The 24,307-nt window shown below is 44.4% G+C and overlaps 1 protein-coding gene across 2 annotated transcripts in view; it reads right to left on the bottom strand.

Moving 5' to 3' along the window:
- Positions 1–21,947, bottom strand: part of Apob (apolipoprotein B) — a 39,211-nt gene extending 17,264 nt beyond the window's left edge. The window contains exons 1-20 of one of the 2 annotated variants that reach the window (XM_006515078.3): positions 21,716–21,947; positions 21,325–21,363; positions 20,208–20,323; positions 18,931–19,076; positions 16,394–16,547; positions 15,595–15,750; positions 14,166–14,290; positions 13,399–13,484; positions 11,624–11,843; positions 10,675–10,902; positions 10,335–10,452; positions 10,081–10,227; positions 9,122–9,333; positions 8,633–8,870; positions 8,050–8,226; positions 6,520–6,711; positions 4,591–4,758; positions 3,904–4,115; positions 1,555–1,737; positions 867–988 (exon numbers count right to left, since the gene is read on the bottom strand). In XM_006515078.3, the coding sequence (XP_006515141.1) occupies positions 867–988; positions 1,555–1,737; positions 3,904–4,115; positions 4,591–4,758; positions 6,520–6,711; positions 8,050–8,226; positions 8,633–8,870; positions 9,122–9,333; positions 10,081–10,227; positions 10,335–10,452; positions 10,675–10,902; positions 11,624–11,843; positions 13,399–13,484; positions 14,166–14,290; positions 15,595–15,750; positions 16,394–16,547; positions 18,931–19,076; positions 20,208–20,323; positions 21,325–21,363; positions 21,716–21,797 (3,121 nt within the window). In that variant the 5' untranslated portion in view covers positions 21,798–21,947. The remainder of the gene's footprint in view (positions 1–866; positions 989–1,554; positions 1,738–3,903; positions 4,116–4,590; positions 4,759–6,519; positions 6,712–8,049; positions 8,227–8,632; positions 8,871–9,121; positions 9,334–10,080; positions 10,228–10,334; positions 10,453–10,674; positions 10,903–11,623; positions 11,844–13,398; positions 13,485–14,165; positions 14,291–15,594; positions 15,751–16,393; positions 16,548–18,930; positions 19,077–20,207; positions 20,324–21,324; positions 21,364–21,715) is intronic. The other variant, NM_009693.2, reaches the window with a different exon arrangement.
- Positions 21,948–24,307: the final 2,360 nt, after the last annotated feature.

Below are 24,307 nucleotides of genomic sequence, written 5' to 3'. Positions count from 1 at the left end.
GTTGCAGATCCCTTTAGCTCCTTGGGTACTTTCTCTAGCTCCTCCATTGGGGGCCCTGTGATCCATCCAATAGCTGACTGTGAGCATCCACTTCTGTGTTTGCTAGGCCCCGGCATAGTCTCACAAGAGAGTTTCTCTTTTTAAAACAAATTTTGAGTAGTGGTAAAGTATGCCTTTAATCCCAGCACTTAGTTAGGCAGAGACAGGTGGATTTCTGAGTTTGAGGCCATCCTGGTCTACAGAGTGAGTTCCAGGACAGCCAGAGCTATACAGGGAGACCCTGTCTCAAAACAAAACAAAAAACAAACAAAAAAACAAATACAACAAACAAACAAATTTCACATTACCTACTGATGAAAATTCCCCTATCATTCTCTTTACAGTTTCCACCATCCTCTTTTCTCCACATCTACTATGTCCTAGAACGGAGGTTCTCTACCTGTGGGTCATGACCCTTTGGGGTGTAGTTACATCTCAGGTATTTACATTAGGACTCACAGCAGTAGAAGAATTATAGTTGTGAGGTAGCAATGAAAATAATTTTATGGTTGGGTGTCACCACAACTTAAGGAACTATATTAAAGGGTCGTAAGCTTCAGGAAGGTTGAGAACCACTGGACTAGAGCCTTCTATCCCGTTTTCTCTCCTCACCACTGTTTTTGACATTATGAGTACTTGTTTGGCTGTTTACTATATCTTCCACGGAGGTGAAGACTTCATTTCTAGCCTCAGTTCTAAGAAAGGCCTGACACTTGCTGGGAACTCAGGAAATATTTGTCTAATGTATCATCATAAAGGTGTCCCCTTTGAAAGTCCAGAACGCAAGACTGAGGCAGAGATATAGCAGGCTCATTTGGGATACCCACCTTCTGCTTGAACTAGGAACTTCAATGTGTCAACCAAAGACTTGTCCTCTTTTAGGAGTTCATAGGTTGCAGTGGCAGAATACTGCTCCACTTCTCCCGTGGGCCTCAGCTCCAGCTCATACCTAAAGATGTCACATTACATCCGGTAACTATTAGCTCTTTTATAGATGATAATAATATCCCTCCAACAATCCAGCCTCACGCATTGCAACGATGTTATAGTTTTAACGTCATCTCATGCTCCTAATGGTTCTACTTAATCTTCCTCCAAAGCCTTGGACAAGGGAAGCTCCCAAGAGCAAGCATCCCTGGGGCTTTTGGATAAGCTGAAATGTTGACCCGTACCTGTCATGCTAAAACCAAGTAGCGAGAATGGGAGTAGAAGATGAGGATGAGCCCCAATGCATTGTGATGTCTTTGAGCACACTGGTCAGCATTACAAAGCTTATACAATGGGTCTAGGGACCCTGAAAAAGAATGGACAGACTAGACCCTACTGCAACCACCTTACCCAGTGCATGAAGGGAGGAACCCAAAATGTTGACCAGAGGACCACTGTTTGAAGCTCCTAAAAGATGATGTGAGCTCTTAAGGTTGGTAACATGGACCTACAATCCTTGGTATTTTTCTTTTTGTTCCTCCAGGTAGATGGCAATTAGATGCTAGGTGAGCACTGAGAATCTCTCACCTTGTGTCCCCTGTCAGTGGGTAGTAAGAGGCAGACTCCGTGGAGCTGGCGTTGGAGTAAGCTCCTGTGGTACAGTAGTTCATTCCAGTGAAGAGAGGCTTGCAAGTTGACCAGGACTGCCTGTTCTCAACCAGAGGTGGGATCACTTCTGTTTTGGTGGTAGAGACCAGATGCAGTGTGTTGCTGGCAAAGAATGAGAAGGTGGAGTTGTTTTTGCATCATAAACTGAAATGCTTAGTGCTGACTCTCATCAGGCACACGCTCCATTCTCTACCCCTCTCTCTTGTTCAAACCCACCTCAAGTTACTTGGTTTACTGAGAAGCAGCTATGAGTCCAAAGAGCATCAATCACATGATTGTTAAGGACTCCCAGTTTTCTGATGTAACACTGGCTTCTTTGTCTGCATTACCTTTCATCCCTCCACTGCAGATCTGAGATTCCCAGTTTATGTTGGAAAGAGAAGCTTGGAGAGAGGAGTTGGATACAGGCAGACAAGTGGGAACTCTGCCTTTTTCACATGCAAGGTTTCTTACAGTCTGAGTTCTTTGTACTAGCACACTCAAGTGTTGTCACCTGTGCACCAAACACCCTGACCCCTCCACTACATATCTCTTTCTTTCCTTCTTAGCCCTATTTTGTCTCCTTCACAACCAAGAGTTTTTTCTCCTTTCATTGTTCTCTCCAAATACCTTAACACCTTACACTGACTCCCCCACCTTATGCTTCTGAAATGCTTGCAATGGCACTGTGTGTGTTCTTTAACTTCCTTTACCCCTCAGAAGTGTTCTATAGAGATGCTTACTCCTGTCCAGACTGAGATACTAGAATTTAACCTCTTTAAACTTCATGACACTTTAGAGATGTACTTTAAAGATGAAAAAAAAAAAATAGAACCAATTTTACCCATGCCCAAGTTTCTTCTTTGGAATATGTGCTTTCTTCAGGATCTCCATCCCTACTTTTGGTGGTGTCTTAAGCTAAGCTTTCCTGAGGCGCCAGTGACAATCTGTTTAGGTTATGTCCACTTTGCACCCCTTAGCACTGTTTCTTATTTAACTCCACCTCCATTTCACATGTCTATATTGTCCATGTTCTGGACCTAGTTTCTCGATTCTTGTCTTATACAAACTGTTGTTCTGTCTTGCATCTCTGTGCTTATCTCTTTATTAGGCTCAAACCCATAGATCTATTTGCCAGCTAGTTAGTTTAAATTAGTTGTTTCACAGTAGCAATCCACCATCTCACTCCAAGCTACAGCTCGCTCTCTCTCTCTCTCTCTCTCTCTCTCTCTCTCTCCTTTCTTCCCCCTTCCCTGTCCTTTTCTCCCTCTCCTCCTCTCTCTCCCTCTGTCTCTGTTTCCTATTTCAATGAAGGTCCCATCACTCCCCTCTCTTCTTTCTCTTTACCCCATAACCAGTCAATCGTCAGACACTCAATGTTTTACTTCCTCACAATTTCTAGAGCTTAACCTCGCTCTGCCCCACAAACGTTCATCTAATACAACACCCCCCCCCCCCCGGTCTCCTTTCAGTTCTAACTTCTAACAGCTCTCCAGTCCTATTTCCTTTTTACCTTTTTTGCTCCCCTAGCTCATCCTAATTATACTTCTCAATTCCTTTGGCTTCAGAAGAGTCCACATGCTTTCCAGGGACTTAGTCATGGTCCAGGATGGACTCCCCTTTCCCACTATAGCTTCCATATGCTTCCTGTGTTCTTTACTAACTCAGCTCATCTTAGCTCTTTCAGCCATTTTCTTTATCTTTGAGGCCATTACAAATACTGTACTCCTTGCATGGACGCGCACTCCCTTTCTCCTTTGCTTGAGTAACTCTGACATAGGCTTTTAGAAAGCATTCTGACTCTCATAGGCTTCATTTCAAAGTATACTACTCTTCCTCTCAACCAGCCTGTGACTCATTACTGTCATCTCCTTAAGTGCATGCCTTCCTTGGAGAATTAAAATCTGGAGGATCAGGGTCCTTGTGCGTCTCCTTCAACAAAATTGATACAAACGAGGCAATTAAGTGTTATTTCCAAGCAAGGAAACGAATGCGCTGAGGATACCATTCAAAGTGGAATTCTTAATGTAAGGCTGGTTCCCATAATCATGTGATTATGAAATTAAACAGAACTCCATAGCCACATAGCTACTGACTCACCAGCAGAGGCTAAGTGTGATAAAGAGAGGCATAAAAATCTTTAGTGAAATGTGTAGAGTCAAAAGCAATCTTCTCCTGTTTCCCAGGAACTTGTGTTACCCAATTGTTGTCTAGCCTGGCTAACTTCTGCAGATCCACACCCAATTCTTCCTTTTAAATATGCCAGCTAGACATTGGGAACAGAATTACCTGCCACTGAACAGCTTGACTGGCCTCTTTGGAGAAGGAATGATGACCTTCAGCTGCCCAGCCTTCAGGGCCACTCGCGCCTCCAGGCCTGACTCGTGGAAGAAGTTGGTGTTCATCTGGACACTGCTCTTAGCGAAGTCTGGGATGATGATGCCCATATTTGTCACAAACTCCAAGGACACAGAGGGCTTTGCCACTAGCTCTGCCTGTATCTGGAAGTCAGAAGGTGACCTGTTGAGTTTTATGCAGTGCCTCGGCACCCTGGTAGACAGCCTCAGCCCCTCTTCCTGAAACCTGGCAAATGCCTCTGCTAATTTTGACCACAAGGACCACAAATGTGCTTTTAGGAAGAAAAGCTGAAACATTCATTTCCTCCAGAGCTATGGTGCATTTCCTAGGGTTAGGAAGAGCCTGAACTAACTTTAAGCACTATCAGATATAAAGATAACTAGGGTCTTCATTCATTGAGAGAGCAGCTGGTTTCTCTTTCTATTACGGCATCTCAAGTAGAGATGTTGAGAGATGATATGTGCTGGTAGAATCCTAAAATTCCTCATAAAAATTAGCAAGAAGATTGCAATCATGATGCTCTTTGCCTTGAAGTGGAGCTTGACATGTGGTCAGGAATCCCACCCCGAAGGAAAAGAGACAGTCATTGATTTGATTGAGATGAATGCAGAGTCTTACGTTGGCTAATTCCAGTCTTACACCAGCCTTGATCCCGGGGGTGAAGACTCCAGACGAGGACACTTGCAGCTGTAACCCTGCTCCAGTGGGGAGCTCAAAGGCATTGTCCATGAAGATGTAGTGGAGAAACAAGTCATTCTTTGACCCTTCTCTGATGGCCTGTACAACCTGAAAATCCAATGAGAGACAACAGTTTCCAGTAAGCTGGATGTGGGTGAGTGGTGTTAAATCTGGTCTAAATGCCTCACAGCATTTATTTAGAGAGAGGGACGCTAGTACATTTTAATTATTTGGAGGATCTGCTGAATGTAAGCTCATGGTTACTGGTGTCAACACATCAGGCATAAGCAGTTTCTCTGGCTTGAATGTCACGTCATTAATCAGCTTGCTGATTTAGAGGTCCCTAGCTGAACCTCACAGCTTTATGAACTTTAAGTATGATGCATGACATTATTCTCCTCCTGTAAAAATTTGATTGCAAATGAGATTTTACCAGAAGTGTATTATGGTAAAATCAACTTTGGGAAAGCTAGTGGCTATGAGGCAGTGTCTGTGTTGATATCCATCAAATCTTGCTTTATTTTATATAACATTCCCACAAAAGGACTTGAGACTTGGGTTCTTTTTCTTTCTTCCTTTCAAAGTGCATGGGATGGAATCCAGGGTTTTCAGTGCTAGGTGACCCCTGTGTCACTGAGCTACACCCCCAGCTCTCGAGACCCCTGCTCTTCAAGCAAACATGATTATTTATCTAATCATAGGGAACACGTTCGCATCTTTCCCCCTTTTTATGATACATTTATAGAATGTAGATATAACACAAATGTCAATAGTGGGTTACAGTTTGCTAAAAACTTTATTTCATAATTATTGTATCATTTTCAATATTTGCAAAAGCTGCCAGCCTAGGTGGAGGAAGGTATGCTGAAAATTGTTTTCTAATAAAAATAAGAGATCAAACTAATATGCTCGGAAGATACAACTATTATGATGACTTTGTTTCCAAGTGGTACCAGTTTTTTAGATAATAAGAATCATTATCATCTTCTTAAGTAGAGTTTTGTGCATATAGGGTGTATGTGTGTGTGTGTGTATGTGTGTGTGTGTGTGTGTGTGTGTGTGTGTGTGTGTGCATATGCCCTTATGTGTACTTATGCATTTAACTGTGAGGCCAGAAGTTAATGTTAGGTGGTTTTCTTTACCATTCTCTGTTCTTTGGCAAGGACTCTCACTGAAGCTTCCCTGTTTTAGACAGCCTAGCTGACCAATGAGCTCCAGAATCTGCCTGCCTCAGCCCTTGGACCATTATGGGAATGTCTGTGCCTGGCTTTTACTCAGGTGTTGGAGATTCAGTGTCAGGCCCTCATGCTTACATAGAAACTGCTTTACCCACTGAGCTACCTCCCCAGCCACTTTCCCTTTGAAGACAGTGTATACATGTATATGCATGTTTACGTGTGTGCATATGTATTTGGGTGTCCATGTGCATGCATGTGTATGTATATCTATGTGTGTGTAGCCCATGTTAACCACTGGTGTAATTCCTCAGAACACTGTTCATCTTTGGTTTTAGGATACTGCATCTCTCAGTTTGACTTGGAGCTTGCTGATTTGGCTAGGCAGCTCTGCCGTTAAGTGCAAAGGATCTACCTGTGGCTGCCTTCCCAGTGCTTAAATGATCAGAGTATGTCACCACCATATGCTTTTTAAATGTAGTTTCTGGGGTCCGAAGCCAGGTCAGTCTTCCAATCAGGTCAAACTTGGTTGATTGAATGCCCTTCTTAGCCATCAAAAGTCCCCTTTACTGATATTCGGGGCAAACTTGTGTTTTGAAGGCTATCCAAAAACGTTCTCATGTTTGTGAGGGTGGTGGATCTAAGAAGAACCTGGCTAGACAGTGAGAACTCAGATAAGACCTGGGTCACTTACCATCTGGGGGATTCCCTGCAAAGTTTGTGCACCACTCAGCAACAGCTTCCCCAGGACTTGGAGGTCTTGGAGTCTGACAAAGCTTAGCTCTTTTCCTAGGATGCGGAGATAGGCCCTGGCTTCAGGAATTTCTTTAGATTTCAGATCTTTGATCAACTTGTCCACAATGGGCATGATTCCATTCACCATGTCCTAGGATTTTAGTAACAAAATATCAAATGAGACACCAGTTATGCCCAACAGTTACAGATTCCTCAGGTCAGTCTATTTGGCACAGCTGTGGTGTACTCAAACTCACAGCTTCACAGCAAGCATGATCAAAAAACAGGACAGGTATAAGAACTGAGCCCCACCTTTTAGTGAAGGAGACCTCTTCTAAACAGAAATAGAGAGTCACAAGCACTTTTCAGGGATAGGAGTGTTTTCAAAACAATGCTTGAGTTGAAGGATAATTAGGGGAACTCCTGTTCTCCAGGATGCCAGGATCCATAGGGATCCTTAAGTTAGGCTGATCTCTGATCCCCTTCCTTGCTTAGCCCACTATCCCTTTCCTAGGAATGAATGCTAGGGATTTCTTGAGAAAAGGTGGCTATTGTATAGATCAGATGGAAGTGTGAAAAACATGCGACTGCAGATCCACAACTAGACACAAACAAACAAACAAACACACAGCTCCAAGAGCATCAGGAAGAAGATCCCAAATGGATCAGCTTTTGGTGGAGGTCAGAAATCAGAAGTTAACCACAAGTTAACACTTGAAAACAAGCTATGGCCCTACTTCTAAACCTTAAATACACACCCATGTTCCCTGGGATCTTGTTAAAATGGGGTCTGATTCAGTAGAACTTGGGTAAACCCAAGAACCATCATTTCTAACAAGTGTGTATAGTTTTGTTGTTGTTTGTTTGTTTTTTTTTTATGGTGCCAATCACACAGACTATACTCTGAGTTCAAACAGTCAGAACAGTAAGAAACTCCAGCATGTACAATCTAGTTTCTACTCCTTAAAATAAGAGTTCCTTGCCAGCTTCAAGGTGAACTTTGTTCTCACTGGACAATGCACTGATGTGAGTGACAGGTGAAGAAAAGTTGTTAATAATGATGAAAATACTAGCTTAAAATTTACAATTGTCTGCTTATTGAACAATCAGTAATAATATCATGGGCCATGTAACTTATTTCATGTAGTCATTAAGTGGTGATGTGAGCTATGGATTGTTATCTAGAAACAGATTGGCAATCTTCCTAAGGGGCATGGCTTGGTGTGAATCCAAACTCTTGTCTGATGTGGCACACTCTTCATCATTCACTGGAGTGCCTCTAGTCGACCTTGTTCCCACTACATTTCCAAGAGTCCCTTATCTCTAGAGGACACTGAGTCTTTCTTAGTCCCATCAAAGTGTCTAATATATAGTCACAGTGACCATTTCAGGCAGGTAAAACTTTAATTGCTTCTAGGCATAGTGATGAAGGTCTGGCAGTGAAACCCAACACTTCCCTTTAAAAAAAAGTTATTTAACAAACACATACCTGTTCATGCTTGCCATCTGTAGTATAGCCAAAGTGGTCCACCAAGACCTTGGAGACACCATCTGGAACTCGGCCATTGACCCAATACAAAGCCTTGTTGACACTGTCTGGGAAGAATCCTTGCTTACCAAAAAGAGCTTCTAGTGTTGGCTCAAACCCTTTTCCTTCTAAACCAATCTGAGAAAGAGAACCAGGCAAAATATGCCATTAGACTTTTGGTTGTACGGCAGCTCCTGTCTCCCCCATCCCAGCCATTTAAGCTCATGTAATTAAACAGGCAGCGGATGAACATAGCAGAAACACTTGATGGAAGTTGTTTACTTAAACCTCAGATGCTAGAAGACATCACTAAGGACCAGAAAGGATAAATAATTAAGGATTCAGAGTTGGGATCAGATGCAGGGTTTGATGGGGGAGGAATCATGTGGAGACATTTTTCCAGGGTTGGGTTCCAGGGATTGCTCTGAGACATAACTTTCTCTCTATATAGTCTAAGGACTCATGTTTCAGATGACCCCTAGTGGAGACAGACGGTATTGCACAGAATGGGCAAACGACTCTGAGCTCCTTCAGTCACACTTACCTCAAAGAGATCAAGTGAAGCAAGTCCAAAGACTGTGAGGGTTGTTTTCAGCAAGCTTTCTCTGGGAAGATAACTGCTTGGATCAAATATAAGATTCCCTTCTATTTTGACTGAGACTGGGTCGAACATTGGGAGAGAAGCAGATTTGGAAATCTGATAGTTTCGGGAAAATTTTCTGAAGTCCATGATCGTTGGAAATTGAGAATTCTCCAGAGCATTTTTGATCAAAACTTTCAGACTAAATGAAAAGAAAAAGTAGACTTTGAGTCAGAACCCTATGTCACTTGTCTATACTCACCTCATGTCCCAAGCATATATGAATTCCTAATGGCAACTAAGGTATATGGACTTATATGGCCCAAAAATTTGGTTCAAGGTCTGTGCACATCACTTTAAGTATCCATGAAGACAGGCAGTGACAGAATGGGGGAATTGGTGTCCCAGCCCAGGATTTTCAGTGGCTGATGGGGGAAAATGGTTCTCACTTACTCTTGGACATACAGTTCTTCCGAGTTCAAGATGTTGGCAATGTGAGATGCCACGAAGTTCTTCACCTGCTCACTCTGTTCCCATTGGAGAAGTTGGGCAATTTTGTTAATATCTGATGAGGAAGGGTTCTTCATCAGCAAGAGATAGGCAGCCAGTCTCTTCTCCACGGGAGCGACACCATTTACAAATGTATCAAAAAGGATCGTCCGGACCTGCATTGGAAGATATATTGAGATGGCTTTCTTTTGGTCAAGACAGAGCATATCTGGTGGATGCTGGCTGGCATGTCTGCCAATGCATGTTCATGAGAAGTCTAATTTCTTTCTCAAGTGGCTGCAAATGCTGATACCTAGTCTTCTTCAGTGTCCCCCAGGGTGACCAGCCCAAGGAATGGTCCCCAGAAGATTTGAATAGAATATGTGCTGAACTCAATCGCACTACAGCACAGGAATCATGACCAACTTATGACTTGCGTGTAGATCTGCCACTTAAGCGCAATTTGTCTTAATGTAGATTATTTCTAATTGTCTAGTTACTAGACAATTAGATTATTATCTAAATAAGATTATTTTAATAAGGAAAAAGATGGAAAGTGATAGTAAGTTTGCATAAGACGGTTTAATGGTCTGTTTTTTTTTCCACCTAAGGTAAGATCAAATTCACTATTGAATTTGATCGGGTAGAACCAATGTTTCCCTAAGATGAGATGATGATCAGTTTAGTTGTAGGGTAGCGTGTAGCAAAAAAAATATGTGTTCTACCTCGTGAATTAGCTGCAACGTAGTGTGTCTTTCATGTTCACAAAGTACTAGGATGTCAATGTGTTTACTGGAACTAACACAAAGAGGATGGTCCTGGGAAACCCAGTTGGTGAACCAGACAATGGGTTGTCTTTACACTTCCTGAATCTTGTTGATCAGCATCAACTTTCACTCTTAGGACCACACAGAGAACTTTACCTCATCTTCCAGTTCCATCTTCCTCAGGGCCTGGAGAGCAGCTTTCTGAATCAGCAGAGATGGTTTTGTACTTCGTACACAGCTCAGGACTGAGGACTTGAGGGCTGGCATTACTTGTTCCATGGTTCTTCCCATATTTCCAATGACCTTCATTGAAGAAATGAAACAAGAGCTCATCTCAGTGCAGAAATAAGGGCTTTCCAGGATGGCCATTTTTGAAATGATGTATATAACGTGAAATACGGCGAGAATACCCTCAGAATCAAGAAGGTGTGGTCTTCATTGCCCGTGCATTCATTGTCGATCTGTTTCAACAGGTAACCAGCGATATCCTGCAGAACTGGGCTCCTTGAATGGTCCACATCAAAATAGCTACCAAGTTAAAAAAAAAAGTGAGAGGGATAGTTAAACCTTTTTTAAAATCCAAACTCGTGTTTGTTAATTCTTATTTCAAACTGTCTCTCTCAAATTGAGCAATAGAAAAATGGGAGAAAGTGCTAGGATTTAAAGGTGGAGAAAGTGCCAACATGAAGCAGAGATTTGAGGGTTCCTTTTCTCTCAGGACAAGAGATGTAAGGCAAGGTGGAGTCTCACCTGTTAACTGCGTGGCTCAGTGCATACAGAGTGGCTCGGCTCTGCTGCTCCTTGGCAGTATTAAAGATTTCCTGCAGCCTCTGTGTTGAGGGATTTGGGATCAGAGCCATCAGGTAGGTGACAATGTCAACCAGGAGGGGGTGAGCCTTCTCAGTTTTCAGCCACTGGAGGATGTGAGTATAGCACTGTGGCTGTCCACACTGAACCAAGGCTTGTAAAGTGATGGGGCTGAGAAGAGACATAGAGAGAGAGTTACACAGAGGACCCTCATGACAAATCCAGTATTCTCAGCACCTGGCATATCCTCTGCCAGGAGAGTACTTACACAGCCATTTTCACTACACAGAGCTAACCATCTTTCACACTATAGCTTGGAGTCCAGTAATCCTGATGACTTCCTCCACGATGTCTTCCCTAGGGATGCTACCACTACAGAAACATCATGGAGGGAAGCCAAAGGACCCAGACCTGAAGCCAATGAGTACTGTTATCACTGTCCTTTTGTGGGAACGTAGACTGTGCCTTGTCAGCAGAAACATGGGCTATTCCTGGCCCCAGTCCCTCCTGTGAAGCTTCTTAGCACATAGAACAAGTATTATCTGTACAGCAAGTGGAGAAATCATTCTGTTTATCTGCTAGCCTTAAAGGTTCAATGGAGGTCCTTATGGTGCTCACAATGGAGTTAGGAATTAGAAGATGCCCATAAAATGTTAGAGTTATACAGTGCTCTTGTATGTTAGCACCTGGATACATGTATACCTTCATGCTGTGTGTCTCTTGCCTACAAAACTCTAAGCAACTTAGATGACGGTTCACCAGGCAGTAGGTATTAGCCAATTAACTGGTTATGTGAATTAACAATTCAATAGTTCCCAAGATTCTTGGGCTAAAGGTTCTGTAGCTTTCACAGGTCATTTGATAATTTGATTTGTAACCTTTAGAGAACTACCTGGACACTTCAATCAGCTGTGGCAAGAGGGATGTGATTGCTTCACCAGTGAGGCCTCTCAGCTCAGTAACCAGTTTATTGAAGAGATTTGCTCTCTGAGCATTCTGCTCTGAGATGGACAATTTTTTCAGTTCTTGAAGGGTCTTCAAAACAGCATCAGCCTGCTTTGGGGATGACGTGGACTTGGTGCTCTCAAAGGCCAGACCCATCCGGTTGGTACCTGGAAGAAGAGAAGTGCCAAGGTAGTTTTACTTCTGTATGTAGCTGAATGTCTCTGTGGACTGCAAACTGGAAATGGCATAGGTATCAGCAGAGGGGAAAAGAAAAGGCAGTGATTATGTCATCAACTCCTATTGGACATCAGACTCTGAGATGGGTATTTTCATTCACTCATTGTCTTTTTGAAGGGGAATGTTCTACAACTTAATGAGAGGCTAAGGGAAATAAGAGAGCAACATAATTTGATAATTCTTCCAAAAATCTTATTTTTTAATTTATCTGTATCTCTGTATGGATTTGTGTGCATAAATGCAGGTACCCACAAAGGGCAAAACAGATCCCTTTAAGTTGGAGTTTCAGGAACTTGTGAGCCATCCAGTGCGAGTTCTAGGAACTGAACTCAGGTCCTCTGGAAGAACAACACGTGATCTTAACCGATAAGCCATTTCTTTAGTCCTATTACTTCGAGAATTCTTACCCAAGAACTCTCTAGGAGTGTGAGGTCAACCTGGAGTTGAATCCAAGTTTGTGTGAATCTGGCATCAGATCATCTTGTGCTATACTGAATGGCTAGGAAGCTCTGCTGCTGCCATGGCAACACCAAGGCTAAACTCAGTGGTCCTCACCTATCAATTCTTCCAATAGGAGCCTATGGAGAAGGGATACTCTCCTGTAGTCCCATTAGCTCATGGAAATGAGCTATAGTGTTGACTTTGACTAGACTTAGGCACTCATTCTATGACTGAAACTACCTCATTAAGCCTTACAGTGTGTCATTTCCTTCTTTGGCAGTGGTTTTCAACCTTCCTAAAGTTGTGACCCTATAACAACTCCTCATGTTGTAGAAACCCCCAACAATAAAACTATTTTCATTGCTACCCCATAACTGCATTTTTGTTAGTTATGAATCATAATGTAAATATCTGGGTTTTCTGAGGGTCTTAGGCAACTTCTGTGAAAGGGACATTTGATCCCAAAGGGATAATGAAACACGGGTTGAGAACCACTAGTCTATGGGATGGACGTATAAGCATGTGTCTCCACCCTCTGAACTCACAGGATCTACCAACCAAGAAAACAATAAATTAATGCACAAATACAAGTGTTGACAGACAAATATACAAAGTGTTGCTGCCCTGGGGTTAGACTAAAATTCTTTCAAGTTCTTTTTAGCTCTAAAGATCAATTCCTTAGATTACTACCTGGCCTGACTCTGAAGTTCCTTTTCTGCTGGCCCAACATCATCTGGAATGGGTCTGAGTTTTATAAATGTATGATGTTGTCAGTGCTACCAGAGTGATCACATTCAACTCAGTCTTCCAGTTTCTTACTCATAAACTACCAGACAGTTGGATATTGCCTCCCTTTCCTTTGTCTCACAATCCTTTGACATCCTCTGAAATGCTCTCTTGATAGTTGTAGTCCAATGGCCAGAGCACCAGAGGCCACATTACTTATTGGTCTGCAGACATTCAACAGGGAACACACTAAGAGCTCAGCCATGAATGACACCCTGTGGATAGATTTCATGGCATTCAGGGGACATAAAGTCTTACCTTCACTGAAGAAGCGACTGTTGATCTTAGGTGTGTCTTCAAGACTCAGTTTCTGTGTAACACGTGTCATGATCCCATACTTATTCCTGGTAACACAGGAAGTTACATTGCATCATGGGTGACCAGTTCTTGGGATAACATTATTCTTTTCAAGTTGAAAGGTCTCCATCTATTCCTCTTTCCCCATTCTGCCCACCTTTCAAAGGATGTTGAAATCCATACATCTCGAGCCTCCAATGGGTGGTGCCTGCCACTTCCTGCTCACACTGATTATCTCTTATTATACTTTACACCAATCTAGAATTCCAAAAAGGGTTGGGACTATAGCCCAGCCTTAAAACTCTTTCCTAACTCCCACAACTCAGTCTCACGGACATAGCAATTCTCTAAAGAATGTTAATTGAATGTCCGTTTTTAATATGGATTTGGATATATAAGTCTCTGTTGGGAAATCCCAAATCCTTCACGAAGCTCTTTTAAACTAGAGCATCATGCAATGAACAATTCATATATATATTTTTTTCCTGGATCTAGAAGCCCTTACGGTCTGAGTCTGAGATACCTTTTGTTGGTCTCAAATTGTTCCACTTGCTTAAGATCTTTCTGGCAAATTCCCTGTGATCTTAAAAGCAGGACAGAGATGACAGCCTCTGCCCAGTACCTTCCACAGCTTCCTCTAAGCCCATCCTAGTCTGGAACTGGGCACTCCGGTGGACAGCTCCACAATCCCAATAAATGATGGGCATTGGAAGCAGCAGGTAACCTACTTGTAGGAGAAAGGCAGGAAAAGATGCTGCTCATCACAGACAGCTTCAGACACATGCTTCCTCTTAGGATCCAGGGTGTACTGGCAAGTTTGGCTGCTGCTGATAAGAGTTGACAAGGGGTGGACCTGTGCACAGGATCAGAGGAAAGCATTCCGATTAGTCCCTGGGATTTCAAGCTGACTCTTCTGCCATAGAGCATTGTCTTCAAGGAAGTAGAGGATAGAAGTCTGCAGCACTAGTGAACTCAGTGAAAGGAAGAGAACTCAACAACTGACATTAGCCAAGGAGACATAAGACAGCACACTCAAGGATGAAACTCCATCCCAGTGGAGTGTCCATCATGTATAACATGTACCCTGCATCCCATGCACATGTATACCTCGAAGCTTCCATCTATAAAAGCTTTTTAGTTTTTCAGCTTTCTTCCACATCTATGACTCTGCCCAGTGCAATAGGAGAATGGGAGATGCTTGATCTTTCCTCGTCAGGCCCAGGGCTGCTTCTCTGCATAACTCAGTTTTTTTTTTTTTTTTTTTTTTTTTTTTTACCAATTATAGTATGTCCCTTACTGGTGGATGTATAAACTTTGTTGCCATGTTAGTCTGGAAGCACCTTGAGGGGAGGCTGCCCATAGTTCATCTGATTTCCTCTTTTTTTCTCTGTCTTCCTCTCTTTCTCTTAGTTCTACCCAGAATAAGGATGAACACAGAGCAGACTCTAAGAGGAGATACCAAGTCAGTGCATTGGCCTTGTCTAACTCTGGCCCTCATGGTCATCAGACCATCTCTTTCTACTTCAAGGACAAAGTCCAAGAAGATTGGCAAGGATGGCAGGAATTGTTCAGTAGTTCATGTTGACTGAGACAACCTGTGACTCATGTTCTAGAATGTGTTGCAGGGACTGGGCAAACTCTGGGAACATGCACCATAGGACCCCGTGTAGCACTATGTGGGGGCTGTGAAATGGAAGCTTAGGTGGGACCTTGAGGGCTTTAGCTCTACTTGGGATGGGAGAACAGGAAGCTGAGACACATTCATGTCACTTCATGGCCCGAGGGAAATGAAAGAACATAGGCCTCATAAGTTCTGTAGAGTGCACTTGCTCAGGATAACCAACTCTTGTCCTAAGTGACAGACCCAAAAGGGAAGAGAAGTGACAGGTTTATCATCTTAGGGTTACACAGGAAGATGGTTGGTGCTGTGACAGAAGGAGAGCAGGATGGCCCGAGCTTTGAGGTTGGAGTCCAGAACCCAGAACCAGTCCTGGGATAATTTCTAATAGCCCTTCCGCCTGGTCAGTCCTTCTCATTTCTGGTTTTCAGGGTCTCACTAAAGTTCTATGTAATGGATAAGCTGGGCAGGCTCTTCTCAGAGATTTCTACTAGCTAGAACATTCCAGAATGTGTATGATGATGTGGTTTGAGACTCACCAGGCCTTTGATGAGAGCGAGAGGGCTGACACTTGTACTGATGGGCTGGAAGCCGTCACATTGCTGCAGGTTTCTCTCTGTGGACATTTCTGTTGGTACGGTTCCCTTTCTTGAATTCACGGTAACCTGAGTTGAGCAGTTTCCATACACGGTATCCTGTGGGAGCCCAAGATATGGTTAGGTACACTCAGTGTGGGAGAACACCACCGGGTGCTTGAGAGGGACTCAGAAAGACATCTGGGCATAGAGGCAGGGGGGAGATGGATTGAGGGAGTTTTCTTTGCTTCCAGGCAGAGGATAGCATTGCTGAGCCTGGCTAGCTGATATTGGGGGGGGTGGGCAGACACATGAGGGTTGGTTTTAAGGGCAGGACCAGGCAGAATGAGCCTCTATTGCCCAAACGTAGTAGAGTTGAGAGCTCAGAGCATAGGCAGAGCTCAGGAATTTTCTTGTGCTTGAAATACATTGCATTCTCACCGAGATTGACTTAAAATAATCTGCTGGGTGTCTAAAATACACAGGAAAAAGAATCCTGAACCGTAGCTAGTGGAGCAGTTAAAAGTCGCAGGAAAAGGTTTAAAATTAGACCCAACCCCATCAAAATGTTAAAGGATGTCTATCAGTAAGCTCGGGGACATGGGGAACTATGACCCCTGATACTCATACCAATCTAGGGTTCCCCATGTAACTTCTATATATCTCATCAACAGGCAGTGTATTTTATCTAAGCTGAGGCTGGCCTCTGACATGTGAAGAGGACTTTGAAAAGTCCACTATCATCAACGTCTAAGATTCTCACCAGGAACAACTCTTGTTGGTCCTCTTCTGTCTCTGGGGGAACCAGAAGAGCAGAGATGATGCCCCTCTTGATGTTCAGGATATATTTAGGTTCATCCTTGTCAGGGTAAAGAACAATTTGTTTCCCTTCAGGAATGGCCAGCTTGAGTTCGTACCTGCCCAGGAGAAAGGAGTCACATGTTCACAGAAAAGCCATCCTTCCACTGAGAGCCCACAGAGGGAGCTGGGGACGTGGGAAGCTCCTCTGTGGTTCTTCTTTCGATGGATTTTCTTTATACACATGTTTCCATTCCCATACATTCCCCCAAAGTCTTCAGATAATGGTAAGTTTTTCTTTCTTTTTTCTTGCCTTTTAAATTTTTTGTCTGGGCTCATCCCCCACCCCATCCCTGCTCCCCATGTCTTCCTCCAGTCTCCCTGTTTCTGTGGGCATCACTGTGTGTCCTTCAATATCAGCTCCTGTTCATATGACTCCATACAGACTCGGGAGGATGACAACCCAGAGATCTTGCCATGTTTTACAGGGAGGACACTGCACTATGTGTGCTTTCTTCATCTGGATTGTGATTTTCTTATTTAATATATTCCAGAAACATCTGAATCACTTGGTGTAGCTCCACTCGAGTCTTTACTAAACTTTACACAGCATCATGTTCTTTGTTTATATATGGTTCCTTAAACAATGCAGCATTTAATCACAGGGCCCCCAATGGAGGAGCTAGAGAAATTACCCAAGGAGCTAAAGGGATCTGCAACCCTATAGGTGGAACAACAATATGAACTAACCAGTACCCCGAAGCTCGTGTCTCTAGCTGCATATGTATCAAAAGATGGCCTAGTCGGCCATCACTGGAAAGAGAGGCCCATTGGACATGCAAACTTTATATGTTCCAGTACAGGGGAATGCCAGGGCCAAAAAGTGGGAGTGGGTGGGTAGGGGAGTGGGTGGAAGGGTATGGGGGACTTTTAGGATAGCATTGGAAATGTAAATGAGGAAAATACCTAATTAAAAAAAATAAAACAAAACAAAAACAACAACAACAAAAAACAATGCACCATTTGAGAGCATTGTCATCCTCTCTTCCTGGGTTTATTTTGTGGTCACCCAGATGATATTGAAAGAATCATCCACATACACATCTATTTTCACACATGACTGTTTTTATGTAGATGGGACAGAGTTCTAGAGATGAGAATTGTTATGTCAAAGTACAAATATTATCAACTGGATATATAAATATCAGTATTGCCCTGTGGCTTTAATTTCTACCACTAGTGTATGAAAATATACTATTCTTCCCTCTAGCAATGAGTACTGTCTCAACTTCTGCAGCTTAATGGGTGTGGAGTGAGAAATTCTCTCCTAATACATTATTTGCATTTCTCCACTTCCAGTGAATCTGAGTTTCTCTTCATACAGTTGTCAGATGTTCACTTTTTAATCCACTCTCAGGCCAAGATGGAAGTTCAGGTTAACTATGATCTTAGGTGGGTGCTGCCTTTCTCTTGGGGATTGCTTGAGCTGTCAAGGCTCTGAAGTTCACAGGGGAAGAGAACCAGGTCCATCTCCCATAGCTCTGAACCTCTCAGAATATTCTAGACACAGCAGCACAAGCCTGGCAAGTCCTTGTGGTCAGGAGGAGGAGTCTCTTGTGTTTATAGCTGAGAAAGGACCATAGAATAGCAGCCACTCTCTCCTGCCGCCGCAGCTTTCCCCTCTCATCTAAGTCTCTAATAAAGTAATATGTTCTGACAGAAGACAGGAACATTTTTTTTGTTGCCTATTTCTCAGGGAAAGGACTAGGTTTTGACATTTAGCAAATCTAAAAATAGGCAAAGGAAAGTATCCCCCTACTACCACGTTAACATCCCTGCATCTACCTGTATTCCATTCACGTAAGGCTTCCTAAACTAAGTGGTGTAAGGCAAGGGTGGTGTTGAAAATACTTATTGTCCTGCACTGTCACTGTTGTGTTGGGAGAGATGCCAGCTATAAATGACAACACTGGTCTTCAGTGCACAGTGGCTGCATAGCAGTCATGGGTAGGAGACTGCTAAGGTACTGCTGGCCCTTTGTCCTGTGTTGAACGGATGCCACACTCTCAAACATATAGGGGTCCACACAGCCTTATGATCTCAGAGTAGCAACTGCTGCCTGATCCACCTGAAGGCCCCCAGGCATCCCCTCGTTTGATTCTATAAACAAGATCTCGCTTGTTTAAACAAACCATCTCAGCTTTATAGCCTTAAAAGTGCTTCAACCATGAGATCTGTTAGAAGAACAATTTAAATGATAATCAAGGGAGCTTAAGTAGAGGAGAGTCGATAATACTTCCCTGTTTTAGATAGATGTGAAAACTTCACAGCATCCTGATCTGTGGTAAGCACTGAATACAAATGTCAGCACTCAAAGGCATGCCTGACATGAGCGCACACACTAGTATCCCCTCGGACCCATGCATATGCGCATGTACCACGGTCAACTCATGTAGTGTTCACAAAGCTCAGATACTTAAAAGACATAATCCCACACCTTACCTGGACATGGCAGCTGCAAACTCTTCAGAGTTCTTGGTTTTCTTCATCAAGGCCTTGCCCTCAGGGTTGAAGCCATACACCTCTTTAAGGGTACACTGGTTGGTCCTCATGATGAAACCACAGATTTGGGGGACCTCCAGCTCTACCTGAGAACAGAAAGTAATAATACATTGATGTTCTCCATCTAGAATAGGACATATTTCTGCAGCCCAGTCTCCAATCAGGACATGGAGGGGAAAGTATTTGGGTTATGGTCAGAGAGTCACCAGAACCACATGTTCTAAACACATCTCACGGATCCCTTGTCTTGGCTTAGCTTTCTTCTTCCTATGTTAAGATGTTTATGTTTGCATCTGCTATGCACGGAAGGGAGAATGTCCTTGTGTTGGTTTTTAATGTACTCACTTTACATGTAAAGAGTTTGGGGTGATTGCTTAGCAGAAATGCAGAATGGAGCGAGACTTAAGAAAAGTAAATGAAGCAAACAAAAATAAATAGCAAGCAGGAAAAGCGAATGCTTTCCTGACATCGTTTCCCCAAACCATAGCTATGAGCCTGATGAGAGCTTCCTATGTGGGCAGAATTGAAAGGGACCCTTGGTTGTTTTCTGGAACCATTTCAGAACACTCCAGTGAGATGGAGAAGCTCGTGTTTGTGCTGTCTGACCTAATGCGGCAGCATGAGCCACAGGTGTGTGTTGGCTACATTGAAATATGGCCAGTGAGAATAAAAGTTGCATTTATTCAACTTAAATGGCCACAGGTAGCCAATGCCCATTGCGTTTAACTCTACAGACCAGCACTATGGTCCACGAGGGAAGAGGATAACTTAGCAAATGGATTTCTCTTCCCACACAGACCTCAATAGCAGCTCTTGGCTATGCTTTATGAGAACAGACAGGTGTCTAACAAGTCTCCTGAGAAGCAGCCTATCGTTTGAACAAACCAGGTATTTAAATGTTTCTCCATTTTATGCTTGACACCATAAATGTTGCATGCCCAGCGTTCTCCTGCAAAGACCACCTTCTTTTCTGTACTCACTGGATCTCTCTCATGGTCAGATCTACATGCCAATCCTGCTGGCTTCCTAGACCATGCCCCCCAATTACACTTTGGAAGCTAATGGGAGGAAAACTTGGCTGGAAATTTGGAAGTCTTCATTCAAGTGGGGTATCGTCAGTTGAGGTGCTGGGAAGTGCTAGAAGGTTCTATGAGGGGCTCCTGGTGGAACAAGGCTAGGCTTCAGCTGCAGGTTTCTCCAGCCCTTGTCCTCCGTACCTTACAGTTGATCTTGGTGGCGCTTCTGGAGTCAGCTGTGCCCTGGACACCGCTGGAACTTTCAGCTTCATAGTTGTACACGTACTTTCGGAGGTGCTTGAATCGAGTTGCATCTTCTAAAGTGAAGAGGAAATAAGTCAGCCCTGGAGATGAAACAACTCTCTAAAGGCAGCCGCTGCCAGGCAGATTGGGACCGTGGCACAGGCGATAAAGGTCACTGAGCACGAGTTAGTTGTGCTTGACTTTGTACTACACACCATTGGTCTCTATAGACTTAACATCGCCACCATCTTGGCTGAGAATGGTGTTTAATCATTTGGGATTCCACGAAAGGGAGGGCCAAGCATCGATTAAATGGAACTGCAGAAATCCATGTGATGAGCCTTTGAAATTTTAAGTTATCAAAGGGACAGGGCTAAGTGTTTTCTCAGTTTGAAAATGCTATCGTGACTAGAACCTATGAAGTACCGGACACAAAGTTAGCTGTTAAGGCTGTCTGGTTGACTTCTAGAAACCCCCTCCATAAAAAGAAACTTCTGGCAGATTCCACTGTCCATGACAGGAATTTTTTGATTGTGAGAAAAATAACTGGTTAGGAACCCGGATGTAGTACTGCCATATGGCCACCAGATGGAGATGCTGCCCCATCAGAGGAGAGGCCAATCCTAGCGCTCTGCGGAGGAAGCTGGGTATTGCGGCAAAGCCTGATCCTCTGACCCCTAGGGTAGAGTAAATAGGAAGGGGTGGAGGGGTCTGGTGTTCTGCACAAAGGTTAAAGTCGGCATTTCTTCATCCTCACATACTCTGAATCAGTGATTAGTCATCGATAAACAGCACAGCAATGTCTCTCTACAGTGCCCACAGTCTCATCGCTACCCCACTTCAGAACCAAGTCTTGGTACAGACAAGAAAGGCAATACACAAAGAGCAGAGATCCTTTGTTGGAGGAGTCTGGGTGCACAGAGACTCAAAGTCTTCACTTGCAGGGGTCTGAGCAGTGCTTCCTAATCCGAGCAAGCAAACGGGTTCTACGTGGGAGGAACGGGGGCACAGGAGGGTGGATGGAGAGGAGCGTCAGGGTGAGAAGTACCAAGGCGGCCAGTGAAAAATGCCTTACTTGGACAGCTGAAGCTTAAGTTTTCCAGGACTTCATCTTCTGTAAGAGAAAAGGAGAACCTTGGCTTTCTTGTGTTTTCCAGTGGGTTCCATGGCCTGACAGGAGGGAGCCCTCACAACCTAAATTATCTTAGAGCTATCCAGAGCCTTCTTTCTAACTCCCCTGTACAGTGCCCTCACCCGGAACCCAGGAGCCTGCTAGATCTTGTTTTTTTCATCACCCCCCGCCCCCTCCCTAGGACCCTGCGGCTGCCTTCCCTCTCACCTAGCCCAAGCTACCTAATAGCCAGCCTGCCACCAGTTTCTACCCCAGGATGTAACTGGTGGTCTGTAGCACAGCCCAGCGCTCTGTCCCCACGCTGGCTTTCTCCCAGGCTTCCACCCTAACTCACGAGCCCAGACGCTGGTGTCCAAGAACAGTAGCAGGAACAGCAGCAGTAACGGCGTCCGCAGGGCAGGCTTTCGTGGGCCCATGGCGGATGGATGGTGGGGTGGCTTCCTGGCTGTGGCCTGGCCACGGGCCTAGCCCCTGCTGCTTGCTCTACAGGGTCTTCGGAGGCGGAGCTCAGGCAGGTACTTGATCCACTGCAGGCACTGATGAGACTGCCTGGCCCTTTGAAAAGTGCTCCATTTATAGGAGGAGCTGGCTTAAGGAGAATTGCCAAAGGTCCAAAGGGCACGGCCCGGGCCTGTTTGCTTTTCCATACAAGCGCATTTCTAGGTGGATAAGACTGGATCTGATGGTGGTCTCACTGCTGGTTCAAACGCCGCCACCTGGGGCTCCCCCCACCCCCGAACTTGTGTTTCTTTCCTCAGGGGGTCGCAGGTCGATAGTGGACTTATTATCCCGTCAGCATGCCCTGACTTTCTCCAGGAGACCACCAACCATAGGGATGATGTCATACCCTGTACCCCGCTCCTGCTCTGACTCCGGAGCCCTTTGGAAAAATGTTCTTTACGCACTGGTGGGGGCTTCTTCCTAAGCTCCTTCCCATTTTGGTGGACTTTGGTTTTGAATAAACAATCCTGTCCTAACTAATTTAGCAAGGTGGGAAGAGAAAGGGGGAAGTCTGGTGTGTGCTTGGGTTTGGTGTCCAAGTCTCACAGAAAACTAGTGAAGAGGGGGGCCCAGAGATGATCAGCTCCCGGGGTCCACTGTGGGCAGCGCCAGTCATGGAAGAAAGCTGGTGGGGTGGAATTGTGATGGTCTGGAAGGCGAATGTCTGTGATGGGCTGTGTGGTCTTAGCACCTCCAGTCTAGTGGCGAGGCAATCTGCCCCACAGACAGGGAGCTTTGGGTGAGCAGGGCATGGCGAACATCACTCTGTATGGGTGTTTGGAGCCAGAGGAGTGGAAATGGGTCGTAGCCTAGGGACAAAAGTCGTTAGAGTATGTCAGGTGTGTGTGTGTGTGTGTGTGTGTGTGTGTGTGCGTGTATATATAGGTTCATGGGCATGCACGCATAGAAATGCATGAACCTGTGTACATGCATACAGAGGCCATAAGCCAACTTTGAGTGTTTTTTTTTTTTTTTTTTTTTTTTAAAGATTTATTTATTATATGTGAACACAATGTAGCTGTCTTCAGACACACCAGAAGAGGGCATCAGATCTTATTATAGATGGTTGTGAGCCACCATGTGGTTGCTGGGATTTGAACTCAGGACCTTCGGAAGAGTAGTCAGTGCTCTTAACCACTGAGCCATCTCTCCAGCCCTTGAGTGATTTTCAAAATCACTCTTTACCTTAGCTTTTGAGGCACTGATCCTGGAACTCGCTAACTAGCTTGACTTGACCAGCTGCAGCAAGCTCCAAGGACTGTGTGTCCAAGTCCTCAGCCCTGGGGCTCCAAGAGTATGCTGTGTCTGTCTTTATCCAGTGAGCGCTGTACTCAGGTCCTCTTGGTCATAGGGCAAGCACTTTCTGTCCAGGACCTACAGTGTGGCACTTCTGCTTGATTCATGTGGCAAGCTTCTTTTGGAATCGTTCAAATGTTCTGATGAGTCTCCCCGATGCTTCTAGAGCATCGGCTATGGACCCATAGAGCAGCAGACACAGCCTCCCTTGAGCAAACACACCCTCCCATTTTCTCAGAAGAGACTCATCATCACATTTAGTCACTCTCTGTGCCTGACTCTTCATATCTGTCCTCACTGAGATGGTGACTGTAGCTACAAATTCCCCATGGGCAGCTAAACTCCCTTTAGTGGTTTGCTGCTTTGGGTTGTGCATGCCCATGTCCAAAGGTGGTCATTTTAGGGGTCTCACCTGAAGGCTAGCCAAGACCCACAGCACTAAAGGACGGGTAAAGTTATTACTCGGAAGCCTCTTTTCTCTGAGCACGGAACTAACACTGTTAGTGTTTGGAAATGGTTCTGCTTCCCCGCTTTGCTCCAGGGGAACTGGGCGAGAAGAGAAACAGAAATGAGAAGGGGAAGGATTACAGTAAATGAACAAAGTCCAGACTCTCTCTGTTGCTGACAGAGGAAGCCCATGACCTATTGTTAGCATCATTGGGGGATGTCATTTCTACGACTTGGGTATGAAGTATGGATTCAATAACCTGGATGCAGAGAAGATGCTGAGATACTCGGATGCTCAGAACCATCTCTACAGCAAAAAGCTCAAGCCTCTGAAGTCTTGAGTTCAGCTAATTTTTCTTCTCTTGGTGGCCTCTGGAGAATGTCCCCTAGGCTGGGGCTCAGCCTCTGTTCTTATCTGTGGACAGGGTCCAGTGCACAGGCACCACACAGCAAATGTCACAGTGCTGAGCTGACAGAGGACACTCAGAAATGCTGAAAGGGCCACATGTCGATTTTCCTTAAATTACAAAATCTGCCTCGATGCTTGGCTAAAAGCCATCTGGAGGTATTTGTGACCACCACTGCGACCTTCACTCATCTCTTTTAAGCACAGCCCTTCTCAGCTCATTGCACTGAACAACTTGGAAATTTCAAAGGCCAGTTTGCAGAGAGACTTCAAATA

The sequence above is a fragment of the Mus musculus genome, chromosome 12 (assembly GCF_000001635.26).
Source record: "Mus musculus strain C57BL/6J chromosome 12, GRCm38.p6 C57BL/6J".
Taxonomy (NCBI): Eukaryota; Metazoa; Chordata; class Mammalia; order Rodentia; family Muridae; genus Mus; species Mus musculus.
The sequence above is the reverse complement of the archived record's forward strand: the minus strand, read 5'-3'. Positions and strand labels throughout refer to the sequence as shown.